This window comes from Lingula anatina, chromosome 1, assembly GCF_051362555.1.
Source record: "Lingula anatina isolate TDL-2025a chromosome 1, LinAna3.0, whole genome shotgun sequence".
In the NCBI taxonomy this organism is placed as follows: Eukaryota; Metazoa; Brachiopoda; class Lingulata; order Lingulida; family Lingulidae; genus Lingula; species Lingula anatina.
The window spans coordinates 12480618-12504061 of NC_141767.1; the positions used below are offsets into that span (position 1 = coordinate 12480618).

General features: G+C 36.9%; 1 protein-coding gene across 1 annotated transcript; it reads left to right on the forward strand.

The window, feature by feature from the left end:
- Positions 1-8532: 8532 nt before the first annotated feature.
- Positions 8533-17668, forward strand: LOC106170626 (homeobox protein EMX1). The gene is made up of 3 exons (XM_013550592.2): positions 8533-9166; positions 11571-11740; positions 16018-17668. Exons 1-3 carry the CDS (start codon positions 8731-8733, stop codon positions 16393-16395), a joined length of 984 nt encoding a protein of 327 aa, XP_013406046.2. The 5' UTR covers positions 8533-8730; the 3' UTR covers positions 16396-17668.
- The last annotated feature ends 5776 nt before the right edge of the window (positions 17669-23444 follow it).

Below are 23444 nucleotides of genomic sequence, written 5' to 3' on the forward strand. Positions count from 1 at the left end.
GTTGGTAGGCAAGACACGGTCTGTGACATACAGGCGAATCAAAGAAGCCCAACACCTGCAGTTCAATAGGCTAACGACGGAAGCAATAACAACAAGCACTCAAGAAGCGCAACTTGCAGCCGAGCAATTAACCGCCTTCTAGTCGTGCTTCCCAAGACTTCCTTCTCGGTGGCAGTGTCACAGCGTTCCTTTGATGCGAGTCAAGGTGTCATACCATCACATCCACAGTGTGCACACCTGCATCGCTCCAAGACACATCACCACCGCATCCCGCCCTCGGCAAACCTAAGCCACAAAAAGAAGGCCCTCTTTACTTAATTCCCTTAATTACCACGCATATTACTAACCGCTTAGCAATACCCACTAACAACTCCTTAGGCTAAGGCTGGTGTTGTGTTTAAAAAAGACGACCCTTTCTGTCGAGTTTGTCATGGAGAGGATTTGATAAATTACCGTAAATTACTCGTGGCCTGTGACACTTTTCAGAATTAACCTTCCCAGCGGGGGACTTGTTTTCTTGACTGCCTGGCCGGGGTCAAGGAGTTTTGACATTATCTTTACGTTGCATTAGATAAACGCCACTATATGTCTTTTTCCTGTCTTTCTTTTTCGCGTGAAAGTGAAGTTCTTAACCGATTACACACTGGATGTGTCATTTTCTATAGAGCGAGTAAAAAAGACATTGAGTTGCCATTTGCCTTTTTTACAACTATCTTTGACAGAGATGTTTTGAGGTGCAGTTTACGACTATCTGCGGCGTGGAGAAGAGTTACTCATAGAAATAAGGGTAGGGCACTGCTGACGGAGACTGTTTTTAATTTCTTTCTGTATGTTGTTTTAAAGAACCCCACGAGCTTCATTAAGTCCATTATTATATTAATTTTCCTTTTTTTTATTCTTGTGATATTGGTGCAATGTTTTTGTTTTCCTTTTATTCCCCACTGTTCTGGGCGCAAGTCCTATATTCAAGCATTTTTTACTGTAGCTTTATATTATACCTGATGGCGAAATAGATGCGGATAATTATAATATTCCAATGATGATGATGACGATTATGATCGTGCTAATTATTTCTCCTGTGGTTTTATCGAATATATTATAAGTCAAAACTATGTAAAATGTTTTATTCTATCATAAATGTTTACACCATCTACCAGTTTTATTGAGACGAAAAATTCTTTGTCAGAAACAGTGGTTAGACCAGCAAGTTATGCCCGGGTCAGGCATTACATTGAAAGTCTGTGCCTTTTGTACATGTTTCCTTTTAAACAGTGAGACACAGGTAACGTTTCACTTAATTTCAGGTGTTTCCGGTGTGGTGCGAGACGTACTCTTAGCCTTTTGACAAAAAAGGTCCACGCAATCTGGTCCGGCAGAACAGATGGGCGGACGAGACAGAGGAGAACGTTTGTTCATTGCGCAATAACATTGTATGGTTTTGAAAGCGGTTGGTGATATGGGCTAGACGAAATTTGTACTTATTATATACCTTGAATTGTTCCCCACGTCACTAATATACTTTGTTTCATAATGTGTGTGCACCTTCTTCAACACGGCTGACCTTGCAGGTGTGGTTGTGGTTACTTGAACAATGCTAGACTTAATATAAAATATATAAAATTTAATATTAAAATAAAAAAACGGTTGAAACGTATTTTGCAGATGCTTCATGTACATGTGTAATGGCGAACGGCGAGCATATGTTTGCCCTCGCATAAGTACATTTTAAACTTTGGCAACTACACCTTGATTACAAATGAGAAAAAGCACACGTTATATGTTTGAGAAACCAAAATTAAATAACTTTTCTTTTGTGATTTCTAGTTTGGTATTTGAAGATCGAAGCATGTTTTTTTTTTTTTTTTTTTTTTTTTTTTTTTTTTTTTTTTTTGTAAACAAGTGTCACTTGTTACCTGACCATTGTTTTTACACTAGTAAACGATGTGGAATAACCTTTATTCAAATACCTTACACATTAAAGAACATTTTTGTTAGTTTTTTTGTTGACAGATTTTTTTACCAGTGAATTCATATGGTAAGTTGTAAGACGTATTGAACATCTAGAAAAAAATGTTTACAGTAATTATCAGATAAATCTTCAATTCACCGGTTGTTGTAGTGCGGCATTTAGGGCATAATAAAATGTACAGCAGTTAAATTTTATACTTTCAGTGGCTCCTTGTCATAGTACGAAAACTCAAAAAGCCTCTTTCAAACTACTGGTAATGAGTTTCCTTATCAAAAGTGCAAAATCAAGTGTTTAACACGTCTGCTCCCCGGTGCCCGCGTCGGCCGTTCCCTTCCTATCGCCGCGATCTAACTCCGAGGCCGCCCAATAGTTGATCCACGCAGCTTGAACTCTCCTAGTTATTGGAGAGAGTGGATACAGTTGCGATTTTAAAAAAAATCTAGATTATTTTATTTTATCTGCCCCTTTTTTCTAGTATTTAATTCCATATTAAGTTTTCTTTACTAGAAGGGTTATGACGAGGTACGAAGGCTTTTGTAAGAAGACGTCTTGTCACAAGGCGCTGTCGCCTTGACAACAGTGTGACAACTGCGACCCATCCCAATTTGACAGGTAAAAAATTGCATGCGATGTGAAAAGCGATCTGCCTTCGATCTGAGAGCATGCTGTGCTTACTACCAGATGTATTTCCGAAATTCGTCTCGGCCCGGTCTAAATTGATCCTCCATTCTTCTGTAAACAGAGAGGCGATTCATTTGATACTTAAATGATAGTCATCACTCTACAGAGTCATTCACTTCCCAACAGGCGGGTTGCGTGAGAGGAGCAGATCGCTTACAACCACAACAATAACCACTGTACGGAAAGCCTGGAAAATTGCCTCTAATCACTGTAAGAATTAGCAAGTTGTAAATCATTAAATGCTTATCGCCCTGGCTCAAATATCGATAATACACTGTTTTCAAACAGTAATGACGAGGAAATTAAAACGACAGGGGACGCGTACTATGGCTTGCCATTCAGGTGTCATATCAAGAGCGTGATGGGATAAGATAGGATAGGGAAAAGATGTCCTTCAACTACTGAATATCTGCTACAGGAACGATTTCTTGGACCAAAAATGAAATGATTAGCAAAAATATATATATATAAATATGTATATTTTTTCTTTTCGCTGATAAAAACGATTTTCTTGTCTGACTTTCAGAATAAATGAATAAACAAAATCTACGCTTTGAAAGTTCTGTTTGTTTGAGGAAATTTTGTAACAAATATTCCTGTAACAAATAAATTCATTTACATAAAATAGTATTTTGGAATTGATTATTTATTTTTAACGAGAACTTCAATTTAGGAGCTTTGTCTGTCGGGCATTTTTCTTATGTCATTTTTTCAAATGCCACATATACTCATAACCTGTCAAATGTTCAGATAACCCGGTTAAATTCACCGTTGTCATCTTTTTTTTTTTTTTTTTTTGGGGGGGGGGGGGGAGTTGCGGTGAGTAGAGAAAGGACATTTCGCCAAGACGTTTATTTCATGTGTCTTGAGAAATCACAGGCCTGTAAGCCACACCTGTGAAAGTTGACCCTTCCTTCCGATTGTTCCTGGTTTTGTTGTACCTGCTGTAGGTAGAGAGCGACAGAACGGCAACTTGTAATTTCACTTTCTTCTCTAAACATTTGTAAACTTGCGTATTGATTTCGCCCTAATGTGTTTAATTCAATGGTCGGTCATTCTGCGGTCCTTGTGCTTTATCGGTCAGGATTGTTCGCCCATTTTCCTCGCCTGACTGGTTTTGTAATGTTCCTCAATCAGTTTGGGCCAGACTATTTAATTTACCGATCAATGATCATAAAATAATTGCTCGGCGGTTGGGTAAAGAAACATGGTGTCCACTTTCTCAACAGTCCCCTTTAAACCTGAGTTAAATTGTTCAGCACCTCTATTAATACGACTTGTATTTATATTTTCCCGTCAAAAGATCGATCTTTTAACCAGTATTAACAGTGTCAGAATAAATCTAATTTTCCAGGCCAATTGAGGCATTGAGAGCTATTTGAAAAGAATTCTTTTGTCCTGAATAGAGAAATTAATGGAAACCGCTCGCGTTAGGCCCCCACCATTAGAGAAAGTTTGTGTATTAGGAAGCGATGTGGATACTGTTTCCTTTTACGCCGAACACCTTGGAATAACATTTTTGTGATACCGGCAAAAATCAAATAGTAAAAGTTTATTTTACCTTTCTCTCTTGTTTAAGTAAATATTGTCCCGTATTTACAGAAATATTAGAAACGATGCCGCCCCTCGAATTGTTACTTGACCCGCACGCGTCCCCCTTGCACTTGTTAAAAGGCGTGATGATGAATAGGGGGTTTTGAAGCGTCGGTGCATACTTCATTCGTTTATATTTGCAGAAATTATATAACATATTATCGTTATGAGATTAGGTATTTTCCGAACAATAGGATGTGTTCCAAAGACACCTTGATTGGAAATAACTTTAAGGAAAGTTATTGCTTTCAGATAAGAGATGTAGTTTTTTTTATGTAAAAATTAGATTATTGTCTTATAAATATGGAGTATTTAAAAAAAACTGTTAAAAGTTTAGAGGATTCCATTGTGTCTGTTATCCCCCTACTGCATCCTTGAACTCCTCTTTCGTGTTTAAAACAAAATCAGAAATCCGACAAAACAGCTTTGCGAAGCACTTATCAGTCTTTCCACTTAGTATCAATATCAGCATTAATGTATTACCACGGGATCTGATACATTACTGTTACAAGTAGAGAGAGCAGACGGGTAACGGTGGTCGTTATCAGATTATCATCTCATTAACCAATTAAGCAGTCAGCCACCCATATTGCACCGCAGACACTATCGCTTTATTGTCCACTCGGGTTGTATTTACAGCCTGTTTAGATGAAGCGATGATAAAACCCAGACCATACCGCACCACTTTGGCGGCTTGTTTGCGCTTTGAAAAAAAAGGAAGAAAAAAATATGATAATAAGCTTTGATATCGCACAAAATGGTATGCGTTATGTTGAGGCTTACTTGAAAGTGAGGGCTTGATTTTTGTTCAATTATGCTAACATTCACAAATATTGTTTCTCCATTTTCTTTTATGCCACGCTGCATTCGCTTTCATGTAGATATAAAACCCAACCCGCTTTAACTTTATATCAACTAATATAGAAAAAACAACGAATTGGTTTAGTTGACTTCCCTTCTCCTTTGAGGTTTCATATATTTAGGTTTAAAAGCTCTATTTTACATAGCAAACATCTCGAAGAGTCTGATTACTTTAATATATCAATAAGACCAAACTATTAATCACAACCTAATAAAAATAAGAATGTAGGCTAAAAATAGTATGAATAAATGTATCCAAATATACATATTCAAAACTGTTAGAAGCTAGGTTTAATGAAATGTGGCTTTATCATTATTTTTTTATTTTGTGATAAAAGCTTTGGGGTCAACACAGGGTATTCAAGTTTCCATAGGGTGAAAACGATTTGAAAAATCGTTAATAACGAAACTGCATTTTATGAAATATTCATTCTTAAATGCATCTTACCGCTATCATATTTCATAACCCACCCATTAAACAGGAGCAGGTAACTCACTGTCAAAAAACAAGAGCGTGCCTCAGAGGAAGCAGAGGCAGTAATAAATCACAATCTTCCACCATCCTTCCCTCGTCGCTTTATCGACCTCTTTATCATCTCCATTAAGCGTTAATGACTATCTTTTCTAAATTAAAAAGCTTCTTTTAAAGGCATCAGACTCTATCAATCGCTCATCATTATTTTACGCTTGTTTAGCGGACCCTGGAGGCGCATAAGAATTGATTAAAACTCCATCTTGTATCCCGTGAGATCGTGTCCATTAATTAAGGTTTAATAGCTGTGTGATTACAAGTGTTTGCAAGACAAACAATGCCACGCAGCGGTAATTGACTTCGAATTATGCAAAGCAGAGGGGAAATTTGTAAAGTGACGTTAGCTTGCGAAGAGCTCAATGTGGACGGCGTGAGCTCGATTTGGATCGTTGCTGTATTATTCTGGTGCTCTTTTTCGTCCGGAACATTGTTGATGGGGTTTTGAGGTTATGAGACCCTTAACACATACTTGTCCTGTAATAGCAGCATTGATCTTTAAAAAAAATTGCGTCTGTAACAAACCCTGATACGGCAATGCAAATAACGTGTATTGACTTAAACATGACAAATGAATTAAGTTAGAAGAAAGAAAAAGCGTTGTAACTATTAGCAGTAAACCTCGTTAATTAAAACAAATGTTCTTAAAATCCATACCACTGTTTATTGGTTCGACTTGTCTTTTAAAATACGGGTGCTGTATTACTAATTTAACAGACACTGTTACAGAATCATCAATTCATCCATGATATTAAAGTCACAAAAATAATAACCCAATGTGGACTTCGTTATTTTTAATCACAAAAAAATCTAAGTCTATCAGCGTCTGTTGCGGAGGTTCTCTTTAGTTCCTGTATCATAAGGTCCTCAATATGTTTTCCTAGTCAGATTGCTAATGAGCGCTAATTATACGTTAGCAATGCAGCACCCTTGAGCACGGCACGAAACGCGCACTGCCACAAGGTACTTTTGTGCGCATATTTCTGTATGGACTCCGTTCGACAGGCTAGTCGTATGAGGATGAGACACCAACAAAAAATTCGCCAGGTCAACATAAATGTTCAGAAGCAGTCTTTGCCCGAGAGTGCTTTATGTTTCAGGTTTTGATGGCCTCCCCATCGCTCTCATTTGTATCGTATGTTATGTTTTATACATAATGACTATTCCATGATACTGGGATTATATGTAAAACTGGTATTTTAAATGCTATCTTAAATGATTAATGGTTTTTGGGACTAAGTTCGAAAATTACTTTCCAGGGAATGCACTCTTCTTTTGCTGTCTGCCCCATTTCAAATTGGCTTTTATCAACATTGCACCCCAACCGCTATTTAGTTTTCCCGTTTCTTTCTTTCTTTCTTTCTTTCACAACGCCTTTCTTTAATACGTTCTCTTCATTTTATTTCATCTTTGATTTAGTGGACACAATGGCACCTAGAGAAAATATGCGATCAAAATGGACAGCAGTGTTGTGCACTGACTATTCCCCACTTGGTCAAGAGTTAATAGGTTACCCAAACAGTTATAAGTACCTTAAGAAGTTGTATCCATTTCCCGTACACAAACACGCACATATTAACGCGTATAGATCAGTAAATTGTGTATCAACCGACCATTTTCTCACACATAATTACACTTTCTATCTCCCGTAATTAAGTGTGTAATTTCAGATTTTTGTCCTTACTTCAATAGCCCGAAACTTCATTTCCGCTGGTTAACTATCCCCAGCGTTTAACTCGGTGAGTCTGTACTCCGTCACCGCGGTAAATGAATCTGTCCGAAATGACTGTCGTCTTGACACCTGACAAACTTGAGCGCAGGTCTGTTTAACTCGAAGACTGATGGAGCATAATTACCCCTGATTTTTAACAAAAGATAATGATAAGGTGATCACTGTGGTTTGCTAAACTTCTTTGTGTCAAGTGTCTCGGCTTGGCTTGTTGAGCCTTCATTACGACCAGCAATAGATCATTGTCAACCTCGTCAGTTTCATAATGGCATTGGATTCAGCTCCTCCCGCCATTTTAGTCCCCCCTCCTAAACACCCGTTTTATCAGTCACGGCTATTTTCTCCATTATCTCACCGTTAATAATATCACATAGCTATCAGTGGTTAGCAAAGGGAAGCCGGGATTCAAGAGTGAAGCGGGGCGTAGCAAGTTGTTGTTATTCTATTCAACTTGTATCCATCTAAGTTGGCTAACCCCATTGATATCGTCCCATTCGTGCGGATTAAGTTGCTTTCTTGCTTCACACCGTTTTGTAAGAGCGTTTCTGTTGTATTAAGAAGTGTTGTGTTCGTAAGCCACTTCATACGACACCCTTTTACTGATCAGGAAAATAAATCATCCTAAATAAACAGTGCCTTTAATCGAATTTGTATTGAAAGGCACTGCAACTAAATGCAATTCTGTTCAACTGTCCGTGAAGATTGACGTTACTTTTACTCTTTTTCATGTCAACTTTCGATGATGTTGCCTGAGCAATTAGCCACCTTAATTATCTTGCCATTTACTTTAATTACCACTGCCTATTGTTTTATTCACGCCCGATAAACAGTCATCATATTCGCAGACATGATTTATCCATTAATTGAGCTACACCGGTGATTAAACAAAGTCAAGTTAGTGATGAAAAATCTGTTGCCATTTATTGCTTCTTTCGAAAAACAGCGGCCATCAATAATTGAACAAATGTGTATGTATGAAACATTAACTACATCTTCGAACATACTTTTTCCAGCAACACGACTATCCTGAGGCGAAAGATCAAATTTCCGACCAATCAGCTTCTAGCTTTAATGACCCCGAGGTCGACGCCGACCAATCATGGCACAGAAGAGGTGTAAGTAAACATACTGTTCAATGATAGTGTAATAATTTAGGTAATTAGCCTATCACACGGCGTTAACAGCACAAATAGACCTCACGGCCTGCGATCATTGCCACAGTCCTAGAGACCTAGGGAGTTAGAGACCCGATGGAGAGTCAGTGACGGAGTGAAAAAAAGAGCCTGAGATTTATTACGGATTTTTACCCGAGTAGGACTCTACTCCTGGTGTTTATAAAGATTCATAGCCTATTTGGAAACAGTGACGATGCATCCAGTTGTACCTCAAGCAAAGAGACCCAATGGTTTTAGCATAGACTCCTTGATGGGAAAGGAGGCGAGAGCCGCACACACGCCTACATCGTCCAGCGAGGCCGTCCTGTCAAACAGAGACGGCCTAGGACTCGGCAGCAGCTTTCATCCCGTAACGTCATCCAGCACTTTACTCGGAATGAAAGGATTGTATGATCCCCAGGCCTTCCTCGCAGAGGCAGGGTTTGGATTAGGACATTTTGGAATGGCTAGCCACCCGGCGTTCGCGGGGGCTCTTCACCACGCGGCAGTGGCTGCAGCTGCCCTCCCCGCACACGCCTCTCCGGCCCCGCTTCACCCAATGCTCCTTGGCAATCCACAGCGAGAACCGTTCCCTTTCTATCCTTGGCTGATGTCTAGGCATGGCGGATATCTGGCACACAGATTTGCAGGTGGGTTGGCTGGAAGGGATCCGGGCTCGAAAATTACCACAGTAATGTCGAATCACAATAGCTGTCCAGTTTCGTCAAAATTTTAATGTCTATATGATGACCAAAAATTGACTCTCTCGCCCGAAGATTAAAACAAATTATCAGCTAATAATCGGACGTGTTCTGTTTGAAAGCACGGGGTGAAATGTGAGTCAGTGCTGGTCAGGGCTTCCTAATGATTAAAATATTCATACATCACCAAAGCAAAATGGGTTAACAAGTGAATGCTTAGTGTACACTTAGAAAAATTACGGGGAAAAAAGGCTGTCTCGATTATGACTGTCACACTTAAGTCACTAATTGCCTTCGATCGACGGAGTATTATGCAGTTAATAGTCGCTTTTAGGCGCGGAATTGATGATAAAACAACTAAAATAAAATTTTATTACTGTCGAGATAAACCTCAGGCTGAGCTATGATCGCCACTTGGTGTTTGCCCCGGGCGCCAGCAGCACTGGTTGTAAAAATAAAATACAAAGGAAAACGAATGAGCCTTTTACTGCTTTGACAGACTGTTAAAAGACATTTTTACATCGCACAATTTTCATCGTCCACATAAAAAGCAAATATATTTTTGTGATTTGAGGTTTTTATCTAGATATTGAGACCCTCTTTGGTGACAATAAATTTTTGCTTCCTTTTGCCTTTTATATTAGAAGTCAAACCAAAAACTCTCCCAATTATTCGCGATTTTACTCTTGTTTACTAATTTGCCACTTTTTTCGAATCACGTCTCATATTCCTCATAGAATTATTTGAGCGCGAAGCCTCGATAGAAAGCAAAATGGTGCAATTAATATATCAAAAGAATAATGTTTATGAACAATTCTTTTGAATGTCTCCTGGTAATAAACGTATATTATTTTCATATGCTGCTGCATGTATTACCCAGTACCGCCTAGCCTTTTTTTCTAAAATTAAAGTCAATTTTACGTCACAAATGTCTTCTGGCACAGTGCAAACTGCGTTAAAAAATAAGATTTGTCACGTGAATAAGATGGTAATTTACTACAATTAACAGTGCAAGTGTAGTGACTAAAAGGGCATCAGATGGAAGCTTTAGTTCATGACTTTCAGTCATCGCAAGTAATTTACAAGAAACAGTCTGCCAGATTTGTTTCTCTTCTGCACATTATTAATATGAACTCGGAATTTGCACACTCTTATGACGATTTATACGTAAGAGACGAAACCAGCAGAATATTTTACAAAATTCAAAATATTTAAAATAAGATAAAAAAAGGAATGGAATTGAACAAATGAAATAAAATAATGAATAAAAGATGAAATCATACGCAAATTAGTTGCTGTCAAGCTTCATCTCAGCTTTCGTGCTGTTTATTAGTTTGTTATATTGTTTTGTTAAATAATTGCGAGGTGTCCCACAAGAAAATGAATATATTTTCCTTTGGAGATCTTTGAAAAAGGCGTCAATAATTTTCTTAAAATTCAATCATAATTTACGTAATGGTGATGCAACAAAGACTGGGGAGGCACTGGGGAACTTGTATAACAGCGGGTAGATCCTAAGAACTAAGTTAATACAGTTTTATGCGCTGCTCACAAAAACGAGAGTCTTGAAGTCTTTATGCAATTGATTTCCAGCTTAGACTCGCTGACTTAGGAAAATCAGCGCTGACAATGCAGCTAGGCGCGTGTAAATATACCACAATTATTTACGAACGTAATTGGATTACCATATTCCCACTAACTTGTTTATAGACAAACAAATCTAATAGCATTTGATAAATTAAATACACGCGTATTTCACTACTTGAACAATACTTAAAGACTTTATTGACCACAATAGGAGTTGAAGAGTCTGTTGTTCTTCGATCTTCCCGCCTCTGAAGAAGATCATATTCATGGCCGAAAGCTGTCGAGTATACTCAGTGCCTCGATGCGGAAGTCAGTAATTTCAAAACGATAAATATATTAAATGCAATCAAGGCAGATTTCCTAATTTAATCAATTTTTGTTTGAGTACCTAAATTGAAGTAGCTGCTGAAAATGATCATCACCATAACAACAGAGTGTTATTTTTCTTTCTCCCTTTTTAAGTTCTATCCTCATAAAATGTAGCCTTTTTATGCAAAAATTTTAATTTTACTCATGCTTAGTTAATGTAAGATAAGTATGTTTATTTCAGAATAAAAATATCACAAACATAAACAAGATTCCATGTTAGGAAGAAATGCATGATGTATATCATTGAAATAAACTTAATTTTTCATAGTTGAAATATTCAGTATAAAAACACAAATACAAGAAGTGAATATATAACTTTATCACGCACAAAACAACTCATTATACATCCCATTGTATTTAACTTCATTTTTATGGACAGATTTCCTGTACATTTTAGGTCCCGAGACAAGTTTACTACTTCAGCCCTTCCGCAAACCAAAGCGAATCCGGACAGCGTTTTCCCCGTCACAGCTTCTGCGACTTGAGCATGCTTTTGAAAAGAACCATTACGTGGTGGGACAGGAGAGGAAAGAGCTGGCAGCTAGCCTAAATCTATCAGAAACACAGGTAAGTACTAGTTTGTGTTTTTTACATGAAATAATAATAAAATAAAAACATAAAGATGAAAAACAGCAGGCACATACTGTGGACAAAATTGACCGAGTTTTCTTTTTTAAATCCAATCCCCCATTTGACAACAAACGGATCTAAGTGAAAATAAAATAGGATATTTGTTTTGCTTTTAGATAAAAGTTTTAGTAGTTTTCAAAATGAATACTGAAAATAAACTGACTGACAGACACGAGTAAAATTTAGACCGCATGAGGTCACCACTGTACGGCAATGGCTTGTCAGGGGTGCATATTTGGAGCTGTGTTTTCAGTAATTCAGCTAAACGTTTTTCGTAAGAAAACCTTAATATTAATATTGATAAAGATCCCACCCTTATGGGAAATACTTAATTTTAAAAAAATGCACAAAAAGTAACAAAGCACGAAATTAAAAACTTATATGAATAATAACCCGCAAATGTGTCGGAATATGCTGTTCTTTAAGCTCTATCAGCCATGTTATTTGACGGCTATTGTTCAATTGCTAGCGGCAGGTGTTAAATGCTTCTTTGAAATTAACTTGCGCAGCTCTTTAATTTATCCATTAAAATCTTTTTAAACACAAACTACACTCAGTAGATTGGTTTATGGTCCACAATAGACAACGTTAACTTTTCACAGCGCAGTAGTACATAGAGTAACTGAAACTAAAAAACGAAACACTGCGTAGATATAAACAGAAATGTTTTTCTCTATTTCACCTTGGTTTTTATGTTAACTGGATTTTTAATGACATTTTACTTCAAGGTGTGGACAAACATTACCAAGGACCTTAAAATTTCAATCCAAGACATAAAATTATCACGTAAACTACTAGATGAGTTAACTTTATCGAATATTTATTTCAATTTGGCAAAGATTATGCAGAGTTAAGATTATTCTGACAATAAACATTTTTATCGCTGTATATTTTATAGTATCACAAAACATTATATAACCTCATACCATAACTAAGTTTATTCCAAATATTATAAAATCAAGAATGCACTTTTCAGTAAGCCGAAACGAGGAGGAAAATCAATAACTAAAATACAAAGCAAGGCTAATCAGCACTTAGAGTTGTGTGATAAAAGCGCTACTAATATTTTGATGACTACAATCAGTGACACTGGGGTTTAATTCTCAGCTTTTATATTCTATTTGAGGGTGGCATGATCTAGGTTATTAACGTGTAATCACGCATCTATCAGAGAGCTCACTGGTACTGTCAAGAACCTCTCCAGACTGGGTAATAGAGATAACACACCACTTTACGGATCCGCGCCGATTTATGGATATGCTGTTATGGATACATCGATACAAAAGGCTGATCAAAAGCAACTTAGAGTAGAGAATTGACGATGATGTTATAGTAGCGCATCTTTTGTGTTGTTAGAGGGGCGTTTTTTTTTTTTTTTTTTTTTTTTTTTGAAAAACTCAATAAACCATATGCTATGAACCTAATGGTGTTCATTTCAGTTTGAGTTTTTTCATCATTTCTTTTCAATTGTACTACCCATAAAATACATAATTGTTTGGATCTTTTGAAAACACTGCATTAGAATAATGATGGCAGCTTTCAATAAAATAAAGAGCCACTATTTTGATGTCAGTGGAGGAAAAATAATGCTTTTAACTAACGCTAATGTAGCCCGTAGAAATAATGATCAACTAAATAGTTGCCTGTACCGTTTGTTTTGTATAGCGAGGGTACAATATAAAACGATTGAGATAATTTAACGTTGAAACAAGGTATTTTTTGTGTGTTATTTTTTGTGATTTTTCTAATCAAGCATAAGCTTCAAGTTGGATTATTTCTTCTATTATAGAATTTCCAAAATTTAACTACTGATGTTTTCCAAATACTCATCTACCAAATATACCATTCATTAAATTATTATCATTTTATTACTATTCAATTTGGGGAAATGTCGCCGGAAAGACGACATCTTGTCTCCAATCAAATCAGTTCTGTACTAGAGTAAAAAGAACAGAAACTGAAATATAGATGGGTGACCCGGACTAGAATTACCATGCAATTATTAGTTTTAATGAGATATGTGATTGTAAATTATGTAATATTATGTCGTATGCCGGCCCTAAACAGCTGTAGCTTTCGCAACAGCTGGATTTTTTTCCTGATGATGATGATTTAGCACGCAAAAATAGATTCTCATCTTAAGTGGAAGTCATGGGTACATTTGTCTCTTATTTTCCACATTCAGTTTTGTGTCGTTGACTATTCAAATGGAGAACGGTTTAGCTTTGACTTACGGTTTCACTTTCGCAATTTGAATTTTTAAATAAAATCAGCCGACGTGTTATTTTGTTAAATACCTACTTCTTTTTCATTAGTCGATGTTTTTACTACTCTGTGAAATATGGTCATTATTTACTTGTTTTTTATCGCTGTATTTATTTCCCTATTCTCAAGAGTACTGGTAGAGCTCTTGATAGGCTTTCACCGCGAACAGCTCGTGAACATATTGCAGTCATCAACTATATTTGGTTTTAGTTTTCAAACAATGTATATTGTTATTTAGAAATCATTTAGCTTCTAGTGCGATGACAGTTGTCTGTATTCAATAGCGTTCTCACGATGGATGAACTCTATTTGGTTTCAAACTGTTTCAAGATACGAAGGGTAGCCTATACATGCAACGGCGTAATAACTCATCGGAATAAAAAGGACTGTTGTCATTAAAACATCACTGTTTTAACGCGATAAAAGAGACGAATAAGCACGAAAGACAGGCCAAATACCCGCATCGCATGGTGTCGCCTATTTAACTATTCAATTCACTGTTGGTCTCTTCGTGTAATTGCAGCTGTTAGAATGTAGATTATATTTAAATACCGCTAAACAGACGACTTTCGAAATAAAGTGAGTGAATTGAAACGTTCATTTGCAAGTCCGAACGTCTCCCATTAGCGTGTTGCGGCAGGAGTGTCGGTTACTTGCATTGACCGAATGACTTTTGTTTCAATCAACGGCAGATATTGAGATGACTTTGTTGATTCAATAACTGACAGACTGAGAAAAAAATGCAATGAACCACACGAACAACAAATTTATTCTGTACAAATCGGGACGTTTGAATTTTACGACAAACGGGTAAATAAAACTCACATCAAAGTGATTTTATTTTTTTTCTTGGCATCAAAGGCAATTATTGCCGTTATATGAAGCTTAATAATACATATAGCAAACATACAGTGAGGGTACGACAAAATGTGTCCTAATTACTGAATAAAAAAGTGGTATTTAGCTGGCTCAGCAAGCCTGCATGCGTGCTGTTGCAACTGAATATTAGAAAACATTCTACCGAACAGCATGGAATACGACAAATTAAAGCCACTGTTTTCAATCTTTTAAATTAAGATCTTACATTAAATATTTTAGTATAGTTTTCATTTTAACCTGCCTTCCATTAAATGTTTCCGTTAAACGAAATCTTTTTGAATGAAAAATTAAAATAATGATGAGGCCTTACCTTTGCTATTGCCGTGTATTCAGTCTGCAAAGTCATGGTTTGGTATTTGCTGGGAAAGGAACGAAAAAAGGCAGAAATAAAAAAAGTTTTTTACCCATGATATGAAAACACAACCAAAAAACAAGCATGGTGCATGTATTTGCGTTGAAATAGGGTTTGCTTTTTTTTTCTCACAGTAAGGAGACCGAATAAAACAAAGTGCCGCACGGTACATAGCCGCAGAGGCTTCACACGCCATTAGACTCGTCATTATGCAACTTCAAAAGAGAAACTCCGAATATTCCTCTTTCATCTGCTCCTTCATTACACCGTAATTTCAGTTTTATGTCAATTAATACGCACCTGACATCTACTACTGAGGCTTGAGGCCAGGTAGTTTGATACCTTTAGTTATTTGGGACAACTTCCGAAGTTGTCTTGAATTCCTGTCCATTGTTTTTTAGCTTGTAATTGTCTTTCAGTGGAGTTGAACAATTCATTAATAGCCTGCGATCGAGATGAAGGGCATAGAGTTTTCAAAACTATTATAGGCAATTAACCACGCGCCATTCTTGTTGTAAATCCTTACATTACATTTTTCTTTTTCATGATCCTGTCAGAATATTTAAATGTTTGAAATAAAAAATGTGATATTTCTTATCTTATCTTTATTGTTAGGCTAGTCGTTAGTGTACATTATTTTACGAACAAACAAAGTTTGGGATAAATAATGATAGTTATTTGAACTTGTATTAAGAGGGCCATTATTTTTTTCCTCTAGGTCAAAGTGTGGTTCCAGAACAGGCGCACAAAGTACAAACGTATGAAGGCGGAAGAAGGTGACACCGCCCCGTCTCCAGGCAAACCCCCTGGTGCTTCGGACGACGAAGATGAAGAGGAGGAAGAAGAGGAGGAGGAAGAGGACGGTGATGAGGAACATATTCTCCATCAACAACAATTACAACAGCTACAGCAGCACCAGCAACGCACACTGGAACACAAAGCTAAAGCTAACCATGACACTCATAAAGACTTTAATGCCAAAAGACCGAGCACAGACGACGATCGGCCGTCATCTCCCACCAAAAAACAAAAGATTTCACATGAACACCATCTGAATAAATGGAAAGCTGAGACGAATCAACTGAAAACTGTATGAAGACAATAAGGAAAATCCCCCGAAATTGAAAATATCATTTGGAGATCCCCACTCGCAGATCTGTTCGCGTGTTCTCCAGTGGGTTTGCCAAGACGCCAGCACTCGGGTCCTTCCCGAAATTTTGCACGCACGTGTGCTCGTGCTCTAGCACGCTCTCCTATGCCAATGCCAAAATCACCTTTAGTTCACTGAGAGTGGCACAAATTCTTTGTTCTTTTTTTTCTGTATTACAAGGTGCACTCAAAACTGTCAATAAAGCTGCGCCCAGAATATGCCAAAAACTTATCACAAAATAACAACAATAAAGATAAGAAAAGGAAAAAATGCACACTACAGGGGAAAACTTTGTTTGCCACTGATCATTCACATGCCAAGTTAAAGACCAAAAATGAAACGACATTCGGCGGCAAGCTTATGCGGGCGTCGCGAACTGCTGGGAAAGGAAAATGTGCGACGGCGCTAATAGCGTCAAGGGAGCGGAACATAAGTAAAGGAAATTAAGAAATCTGCCGGCGATGAAATCTACAATGCACCATTACCACTGTAAGGGAGCACACAGCGTTGTTGATTACCCGTCATTTGTTCGACATTATTCCACAGCCAGCATATTCGAACAGGAAGCGTTGGATTGAAGGCGAGTCGTCCGCCGCTATAAAAACTCTATTAATTTCAGCTAAAGTTACACGGCAATCATCAGAATTCATTTCAGCCGCTCTTCACATCGCTGCGAACGCTTTGTTTCCCCAGAAACCGATCCCGCACCATCAACGTCCATTAGAGTGTATTTGATAGTATATGATGCGTTTTGGTGTAATTTATTCATAGAAGCGAGTCAGTCATCGCGTAATTAGCGAGGGGAAGCCCACATAGACTTGCTGTATTTCTATTGTATGATTTTGTTTGAGATTGGTGATCAAATTTCCTTAAGTTGTTATAACGGATGCGGTTTATTTCGTAGGATTTAGTCAATGGTGATATCGAACCTTGTGTTAATGTATTGTACAAAATGACGGTTTACAGCGTGCAATATATTATGACTAGATTGCGTTCCAAATTACTTGGATGTATTGATGAAATTGTTTTCGCGCTGATTTGTGTCTGTTACAGTTGATCTTGTTTAGCGGCAGAGAATTGTACAATCAATACTCGTGGTGAAATATTACACTTAATGTACTTGGAATTTAACTTGATACTACTTGTGCCTCGCGAAACATTCCCACCAAAGTGATTTTTTATTATCAATGTGTAAATAAATTGATATGATTACACCATACATGTGAAAGGCTGCTTTCGTGTTCAGTTATGAAGGAAAACACAAACGACCTTAATTGGTTGCTGTTGATTGATGTGTAATATTCTTAATGGGAATTTATTGTTTATGGTGCCTTTTTCGCACATGTGTAACTCGCATTTTTAAACGGAACAAAAAAGTTTTGCTGGTGAATCATCCTTTTTGCACTTTTGATATTTCCTATTATTCATACGCTCCATTTCATGACAAAAAATGTTAAACGTTGGCATTTCTAGAAATACACAAAAATACTTTTCTTTCATATATAAAAACTTTTATTATCAGACTCCTTTCTTTTATTATAAAAATCAATGTTTATTCGTGTTTCAATGAAAAGACTTTACAAGATAAATATATAGGTATCAAAATGGGGGCACTCACGTCAAATTACCGGATGCAGGGACTGCATCCTGTCAGTCTTCGGATCAACTTGAGAGTATTCAGATTTCCAAGAGTGTTTCCTGGTTTCGGTCAGGCTGAGCACGTTCCCATTCTGAGATTCTGCTTATGTTGCCGCATGGATTTTGATTTTTGTATTGGGAGGAATTGTAACTATTTGTGTCGCAGGCTCTTCCGTCATCGAGATTTTAATGGTGTGTGTTTTGGTTAATTAATTTCCCTTTCACTTTGGCTAGCGTTGTCTTTAATGTTTGATCTAGATCGGCCTCGGTCTATTAACTATTCACGCGACGTCATTGGTGCCTCTCTGCCAATTAGCCGGCGACACTCAATTGAATGCCAAATGAATCTCGTGTACAGTTGTTTTGTAATAAAAACAATCACTTCAACATTACGGTCACAGTTTTGTTAAAGTCATTCTGCTTTTTCCGCACATTTCGTGAGACGAAGCGCAATGAGCAAATATACTCATCTAAAATTAGCACAATACAAGAATTGACAAAGTCGGGGTTTAATGCAGACACTTTACTGAAAATGACGGGAAATTTAGGTTGCAGTATTGATAAATTAACTGTTTTAATTAACACGAGTCCAAATGGAGTATCGAACACCTCACTAAGGAAAAGTCGATGTCGTCGCATAAACAGCGGAAGTCAAATTCCGGAAGGCTGCAATTAGTGGACTGGCAACCGGAGATGGAACAAGAAAACTAGAATCGAAATTTACGTACGCACCAATCATGCATGATTGAGGCGACTGTGAAGCCTTGATAAAATTCTTCCTACTGTGCACGGAATCAATAGTAGTGTCTCTGTATACTTTAAATTAATGTTAGTAATTTTCTTTAAGAAATATACAGTTAAATTGTCGCAAACAAATGAAATATGCGTATCAACACTAAACCAAGGAGGTACATCAGATGCACCGTCTCCTTGACCTAACCTACCCCAGTTTAAATTGATAACTATATGTTTGTCAATTTAACTCTTTGTTTTTATCTACCATCTTTTCAAAAGCAGTTCTTATTCTTAGAAGTTGGAAATAATCCTACACGCATTTTGGTTTGATTTTTTATGGTGCAGACTTTTTATCAGTCAATGTTAGGACTGCTGAGTATTTTCTTTTGAAACTGCATGTTTGCATTCTCTTTACGATTGCCCTTAAATTAAAACAATAAGATTTTTTAGTTGTTTTCCTCGTCATTTATAATATATCCTGACTAATAGTAATTTGGCAGTACGGCACAACATGTGAGGCTTGATTTGCAAGCCCAGGGTTCAACAAGTATTGGTAGTACACCGAGAACGATTAGTCACTCTATATTTTCCCTGCATTATCGATATGAGGGTTCACTGCAAGAGAACTGGCAATTGCTAGGGCTAAAAGCCGGGAATGGAAATATATTAAACACCTGCATATTCGGGGAAAGCGGAGAGAGCAATCACATCTTTCTAAAATGTTACAGACAATATTTCGATACCAAGTAAGATTTTTAGAAACACAGCAAACTATGCACCTTTCATTCCCCTTTCAAGCCTACCAACGCCCCCCCCCCTCCACCTCTTTCACTTTGTTTACGTTAGTTTTACTGAAGGCGTCTTTAAAATCGACCAAAGTTTGCCTCACAGGCAGTCAATTAGCACGCTATTAAAGCTACCTTCAGTTACAACTGAAAGACAATTGTTTTTCCTGCAAGCAACGGATCACCGCATAATGGAATAGGTTTTGATTGCAAAAAAAGAGAGTAATCAATTTCAGCAACACTCTTTTTAGACAAGTCAGTCAAACAATTTCACCCGAGGACTGCCATCGGTGAACGAAAGGTCTTGCCAAAGTGTAAACGTACCTGGGAATCGAGAGCGTATTACTCTGCTTTCTGATGAACGAAAGATATTTTCAAGACATTTTTAAGGAAGATTATCGGCGACGAATTATAAACTTAGGCGAGAATAAAAATACCACAGTGTCATCAAGAATTTAACGCAAATTGGCAGTCTTGCTGAAATCTTGGTGTTTTCCATTACACTGCCTTGTGTGTAATGCGTATAAGTAGCAATAGTGTCAATATTTATATAATGTAACGCATTTATTAATTTCCCCTTTATCATTTGTTTGTGCATATATATATTAATTTACTCTAAATTAACTTCATGCTAAATTCGCTTCACCCTCTGTTCGCATATTCTACAGAATTCAGCAAACAAACGCATCATACTTAGATTATGAATGCGGGCAGTTTTCTAACAAACAAACGCTTAGAACCACAGCGATCACACATTAACCGTGTTTTTTATCGTCTCAGGGCATGATATACAGTAGCGTGTAGATGTGCTCTCAGTTGAATATCAAGGTTTTCTAACTTAAAAGAAGAGAACTGATAAACTACCATTCTGAGATTTGAGGTAACATGATTTTCTTGTGTACATCTGAATATTGATGATATTAATACAAGATCACAATATAATATAATATAATTAATCTTACGAAATGCAATTTTACATTGAATATCTGGTAAACATGACCTAAGCCAGAATACGAGGTAAGGTATCAACAATCTTTCAACGATGTCATAACAAGAACCCCAACAAAAATCACCTTAGTCGAAACTGCAAAGAGACCACACAATTTTCCTAATTCTATGCAGAGCCTGGTGCCAGGGCACGTGCTCGCACTCAAGGGGAGGTGAGACAGGTAGATCATTGTCGAGTTAAAAAAGACCACCTCAGCTTCGTTTTTTTCTCCAGTGACCGGCCAAGAATGTTCATTACTATTCCAGAATATAACGCGTTGCCGCTTTTGCAGGGGTTTGTTCTACACAGTATTATTTAAGACGGAAGATAAGTGGTTCTATTTATTTTACTGCTTTGAAATGTATATTTTCAAATCAGTGTATTTCAATAGTTTTGTCGGTTGATCACGTATTTTTAAATTTAAAAGAATCTAAAACTATGTGGTTTTACCTGTGTTTTTTAACAATACGATGCAATCAAATTTGATTTCAAAGATAATCTGACCGAATGCTTAAGTCCATACGATGTATTTTTAAAATTGCAAATCCAATCTTTCAATAAAAAGAAAACATCAGATTATGCTTAAATGGTTGACAAACTGTGAAAAGAAATTATTGGGTTAGTTTGTAATGACGACAAAAACTATTCCTGCAGTACAGCACATGAGGGTTGATCAAGTGATGAAAAAGTAGAGCTTCATAAATTGCGTCACCTGTAAAATTTCGTAACCTATAAAACAATGTACTGTCTTTATAAGTAATTACTATCCTCTGACAATGTACAGGTTAGATTACTCAGGACTCAAGTTTAAATGTTGATTCATCATATTCTTATGTACATTGGGCAAATACAATGTATATAAACGTCCAACGCAATACTTAAAAATTTATTAGCATAAGTTATCTATATATATAGGCCTATATAAAATCATACAAAGTGAATTTTGTTGTTCGTTGTGCTACTTAGGGCCTACATTAACATATTTTTGCTCGGTGTATTTTCAGGGGCAGGTGTATAAGATAAAATATATTGGCTTAGCAAAAGAAAAAGAAAAAAACTGGTAAAGAAAAAATCCGCAAGGAATATTTGTTCAAAAACAACGGGTCTTTTATTTAAAACTTTCCAAAATTTTTTTCATGTTTTATAGAGTAACTTGCGTGCCACAGTTTGGATAGATTATCTTGTATAAAACGTACATATTCAAAAAGACAAATGTAACGTTATATTTTGAAGGTTTTTTCCAACCAATTAGCGCCCTTAACCTTAGAAATACATTACAATTGGTAAAACTTAAAATAATAAACATTCACCGTCGACTTGCAAGCCGGTCACGCAAAAATAGTAATTCTTATCCTCTTTTAAATTAATAATGTATGGAGTTACTAAGAAGATTAGATCAAAGGCAAAAAACAAAAGTTCATGTTCCTTAAAATGCCTAGGTTGTGTGAACTACATTGTACTGATATCATGTCTAATGGATAAAAAGAGCACTTAGATCATTTTAAAACGCGTTGATAGTAATTATAAAAATAACTTGCACTAAACTCTGTTCCCGTTCTTTTGATTGTAGGCCTACTTTTGCCTGTGTAAAGAGGGTAGAGAGCATGCCAGTCCACTCTCACTAACTAGTATTCTCAGCACAAATCTCGACCTCCCCCCATGCGGGGAGCTAACACGTCCTAATGGCAAATTAAAACAATTAATAGAGCAAATTTATTGACGCCTTCCCAAGTTGTTTGGTTAGGCTTGATCAGTAATTATAAATTAGCGTGGTGAGTTAATTAACTGACGGGTAAATTTGGCAGGAGAGAGAGAGAGAAAGAGAGTGAGAGTGGGAGGACAACGAAGAAAAACAAACAAAATAACGGGTGCATAATATTGAGAGGTCACTAAAAGCCGTATAGAATAATCAAAACGTTTTATCATTATTGAACAACTTAATGGGGCGTTTATAATTTGCAAAACCTCTTCCGCGCTCATTATTTTTTCTTTGTGTGGTGTGCCTCTTGTATAAATGGATTGTTCCATCAGTTCCCTATCAGTTCCCCCTCACTAGCTCTCCATATCTTCCCGCACACATGTGGCAGCACAACCCGCCAAGTCACGCGAGAGCGAGACATGCACTGAATTAATAACACAAACAATACCTAAACGCACTTAAACACTGATCCACTAAAAGGATGAATGTTGCCATCACGCCATCAATTAGTCACATCAATTTCCATTCACAGATTCCAGTTCTTTGCTTAGTGATCTATCCCAAGCTCTTCTCATCCATCATCTTGAAGGCTGGCTCAATTACCGATTAACCTAGCCTAGATATTTGCTATTATCGTTTCCATATTTTAAAGAAAATCCAACTAATATCCTCTATACACACGGTTAATAAAAGACATAATTACATTAAAAAGAACAAACGGTGCATTATTCCCTGCCCCTAAAATTGTATTACATTTTATAGATGCACTTTTTATCCAATTAAACCCACGTTAGTCTCTATTTGTTCTGATGGTGTCTGGAAATTTTATATCTAATGTAATTAACTTTGTGTCCCTGTAATAAATTTTCATTAGTCACTTGTATAGATATGATTTTCGTGATTTTCATAACAACACGTCAGATTTCACTAGGGGGCTTAATAGCTTTTAAATCTGGAAAATTGCGAAATTATCTTGTAAAGTTTGGAGTCGAGGGAGTTGCTTAAAAGGCTGTATGTAATGAAATAATTTACTGTATGTTCAGCGATGGGAGAAAAGCGAGCTATTGTCATCAGCAAGAAACACATTCAGCAACATAGTCTCACCTAGCACAGCCAGTCAATGAAAAAAAGTTTCGTAACTGACATATGC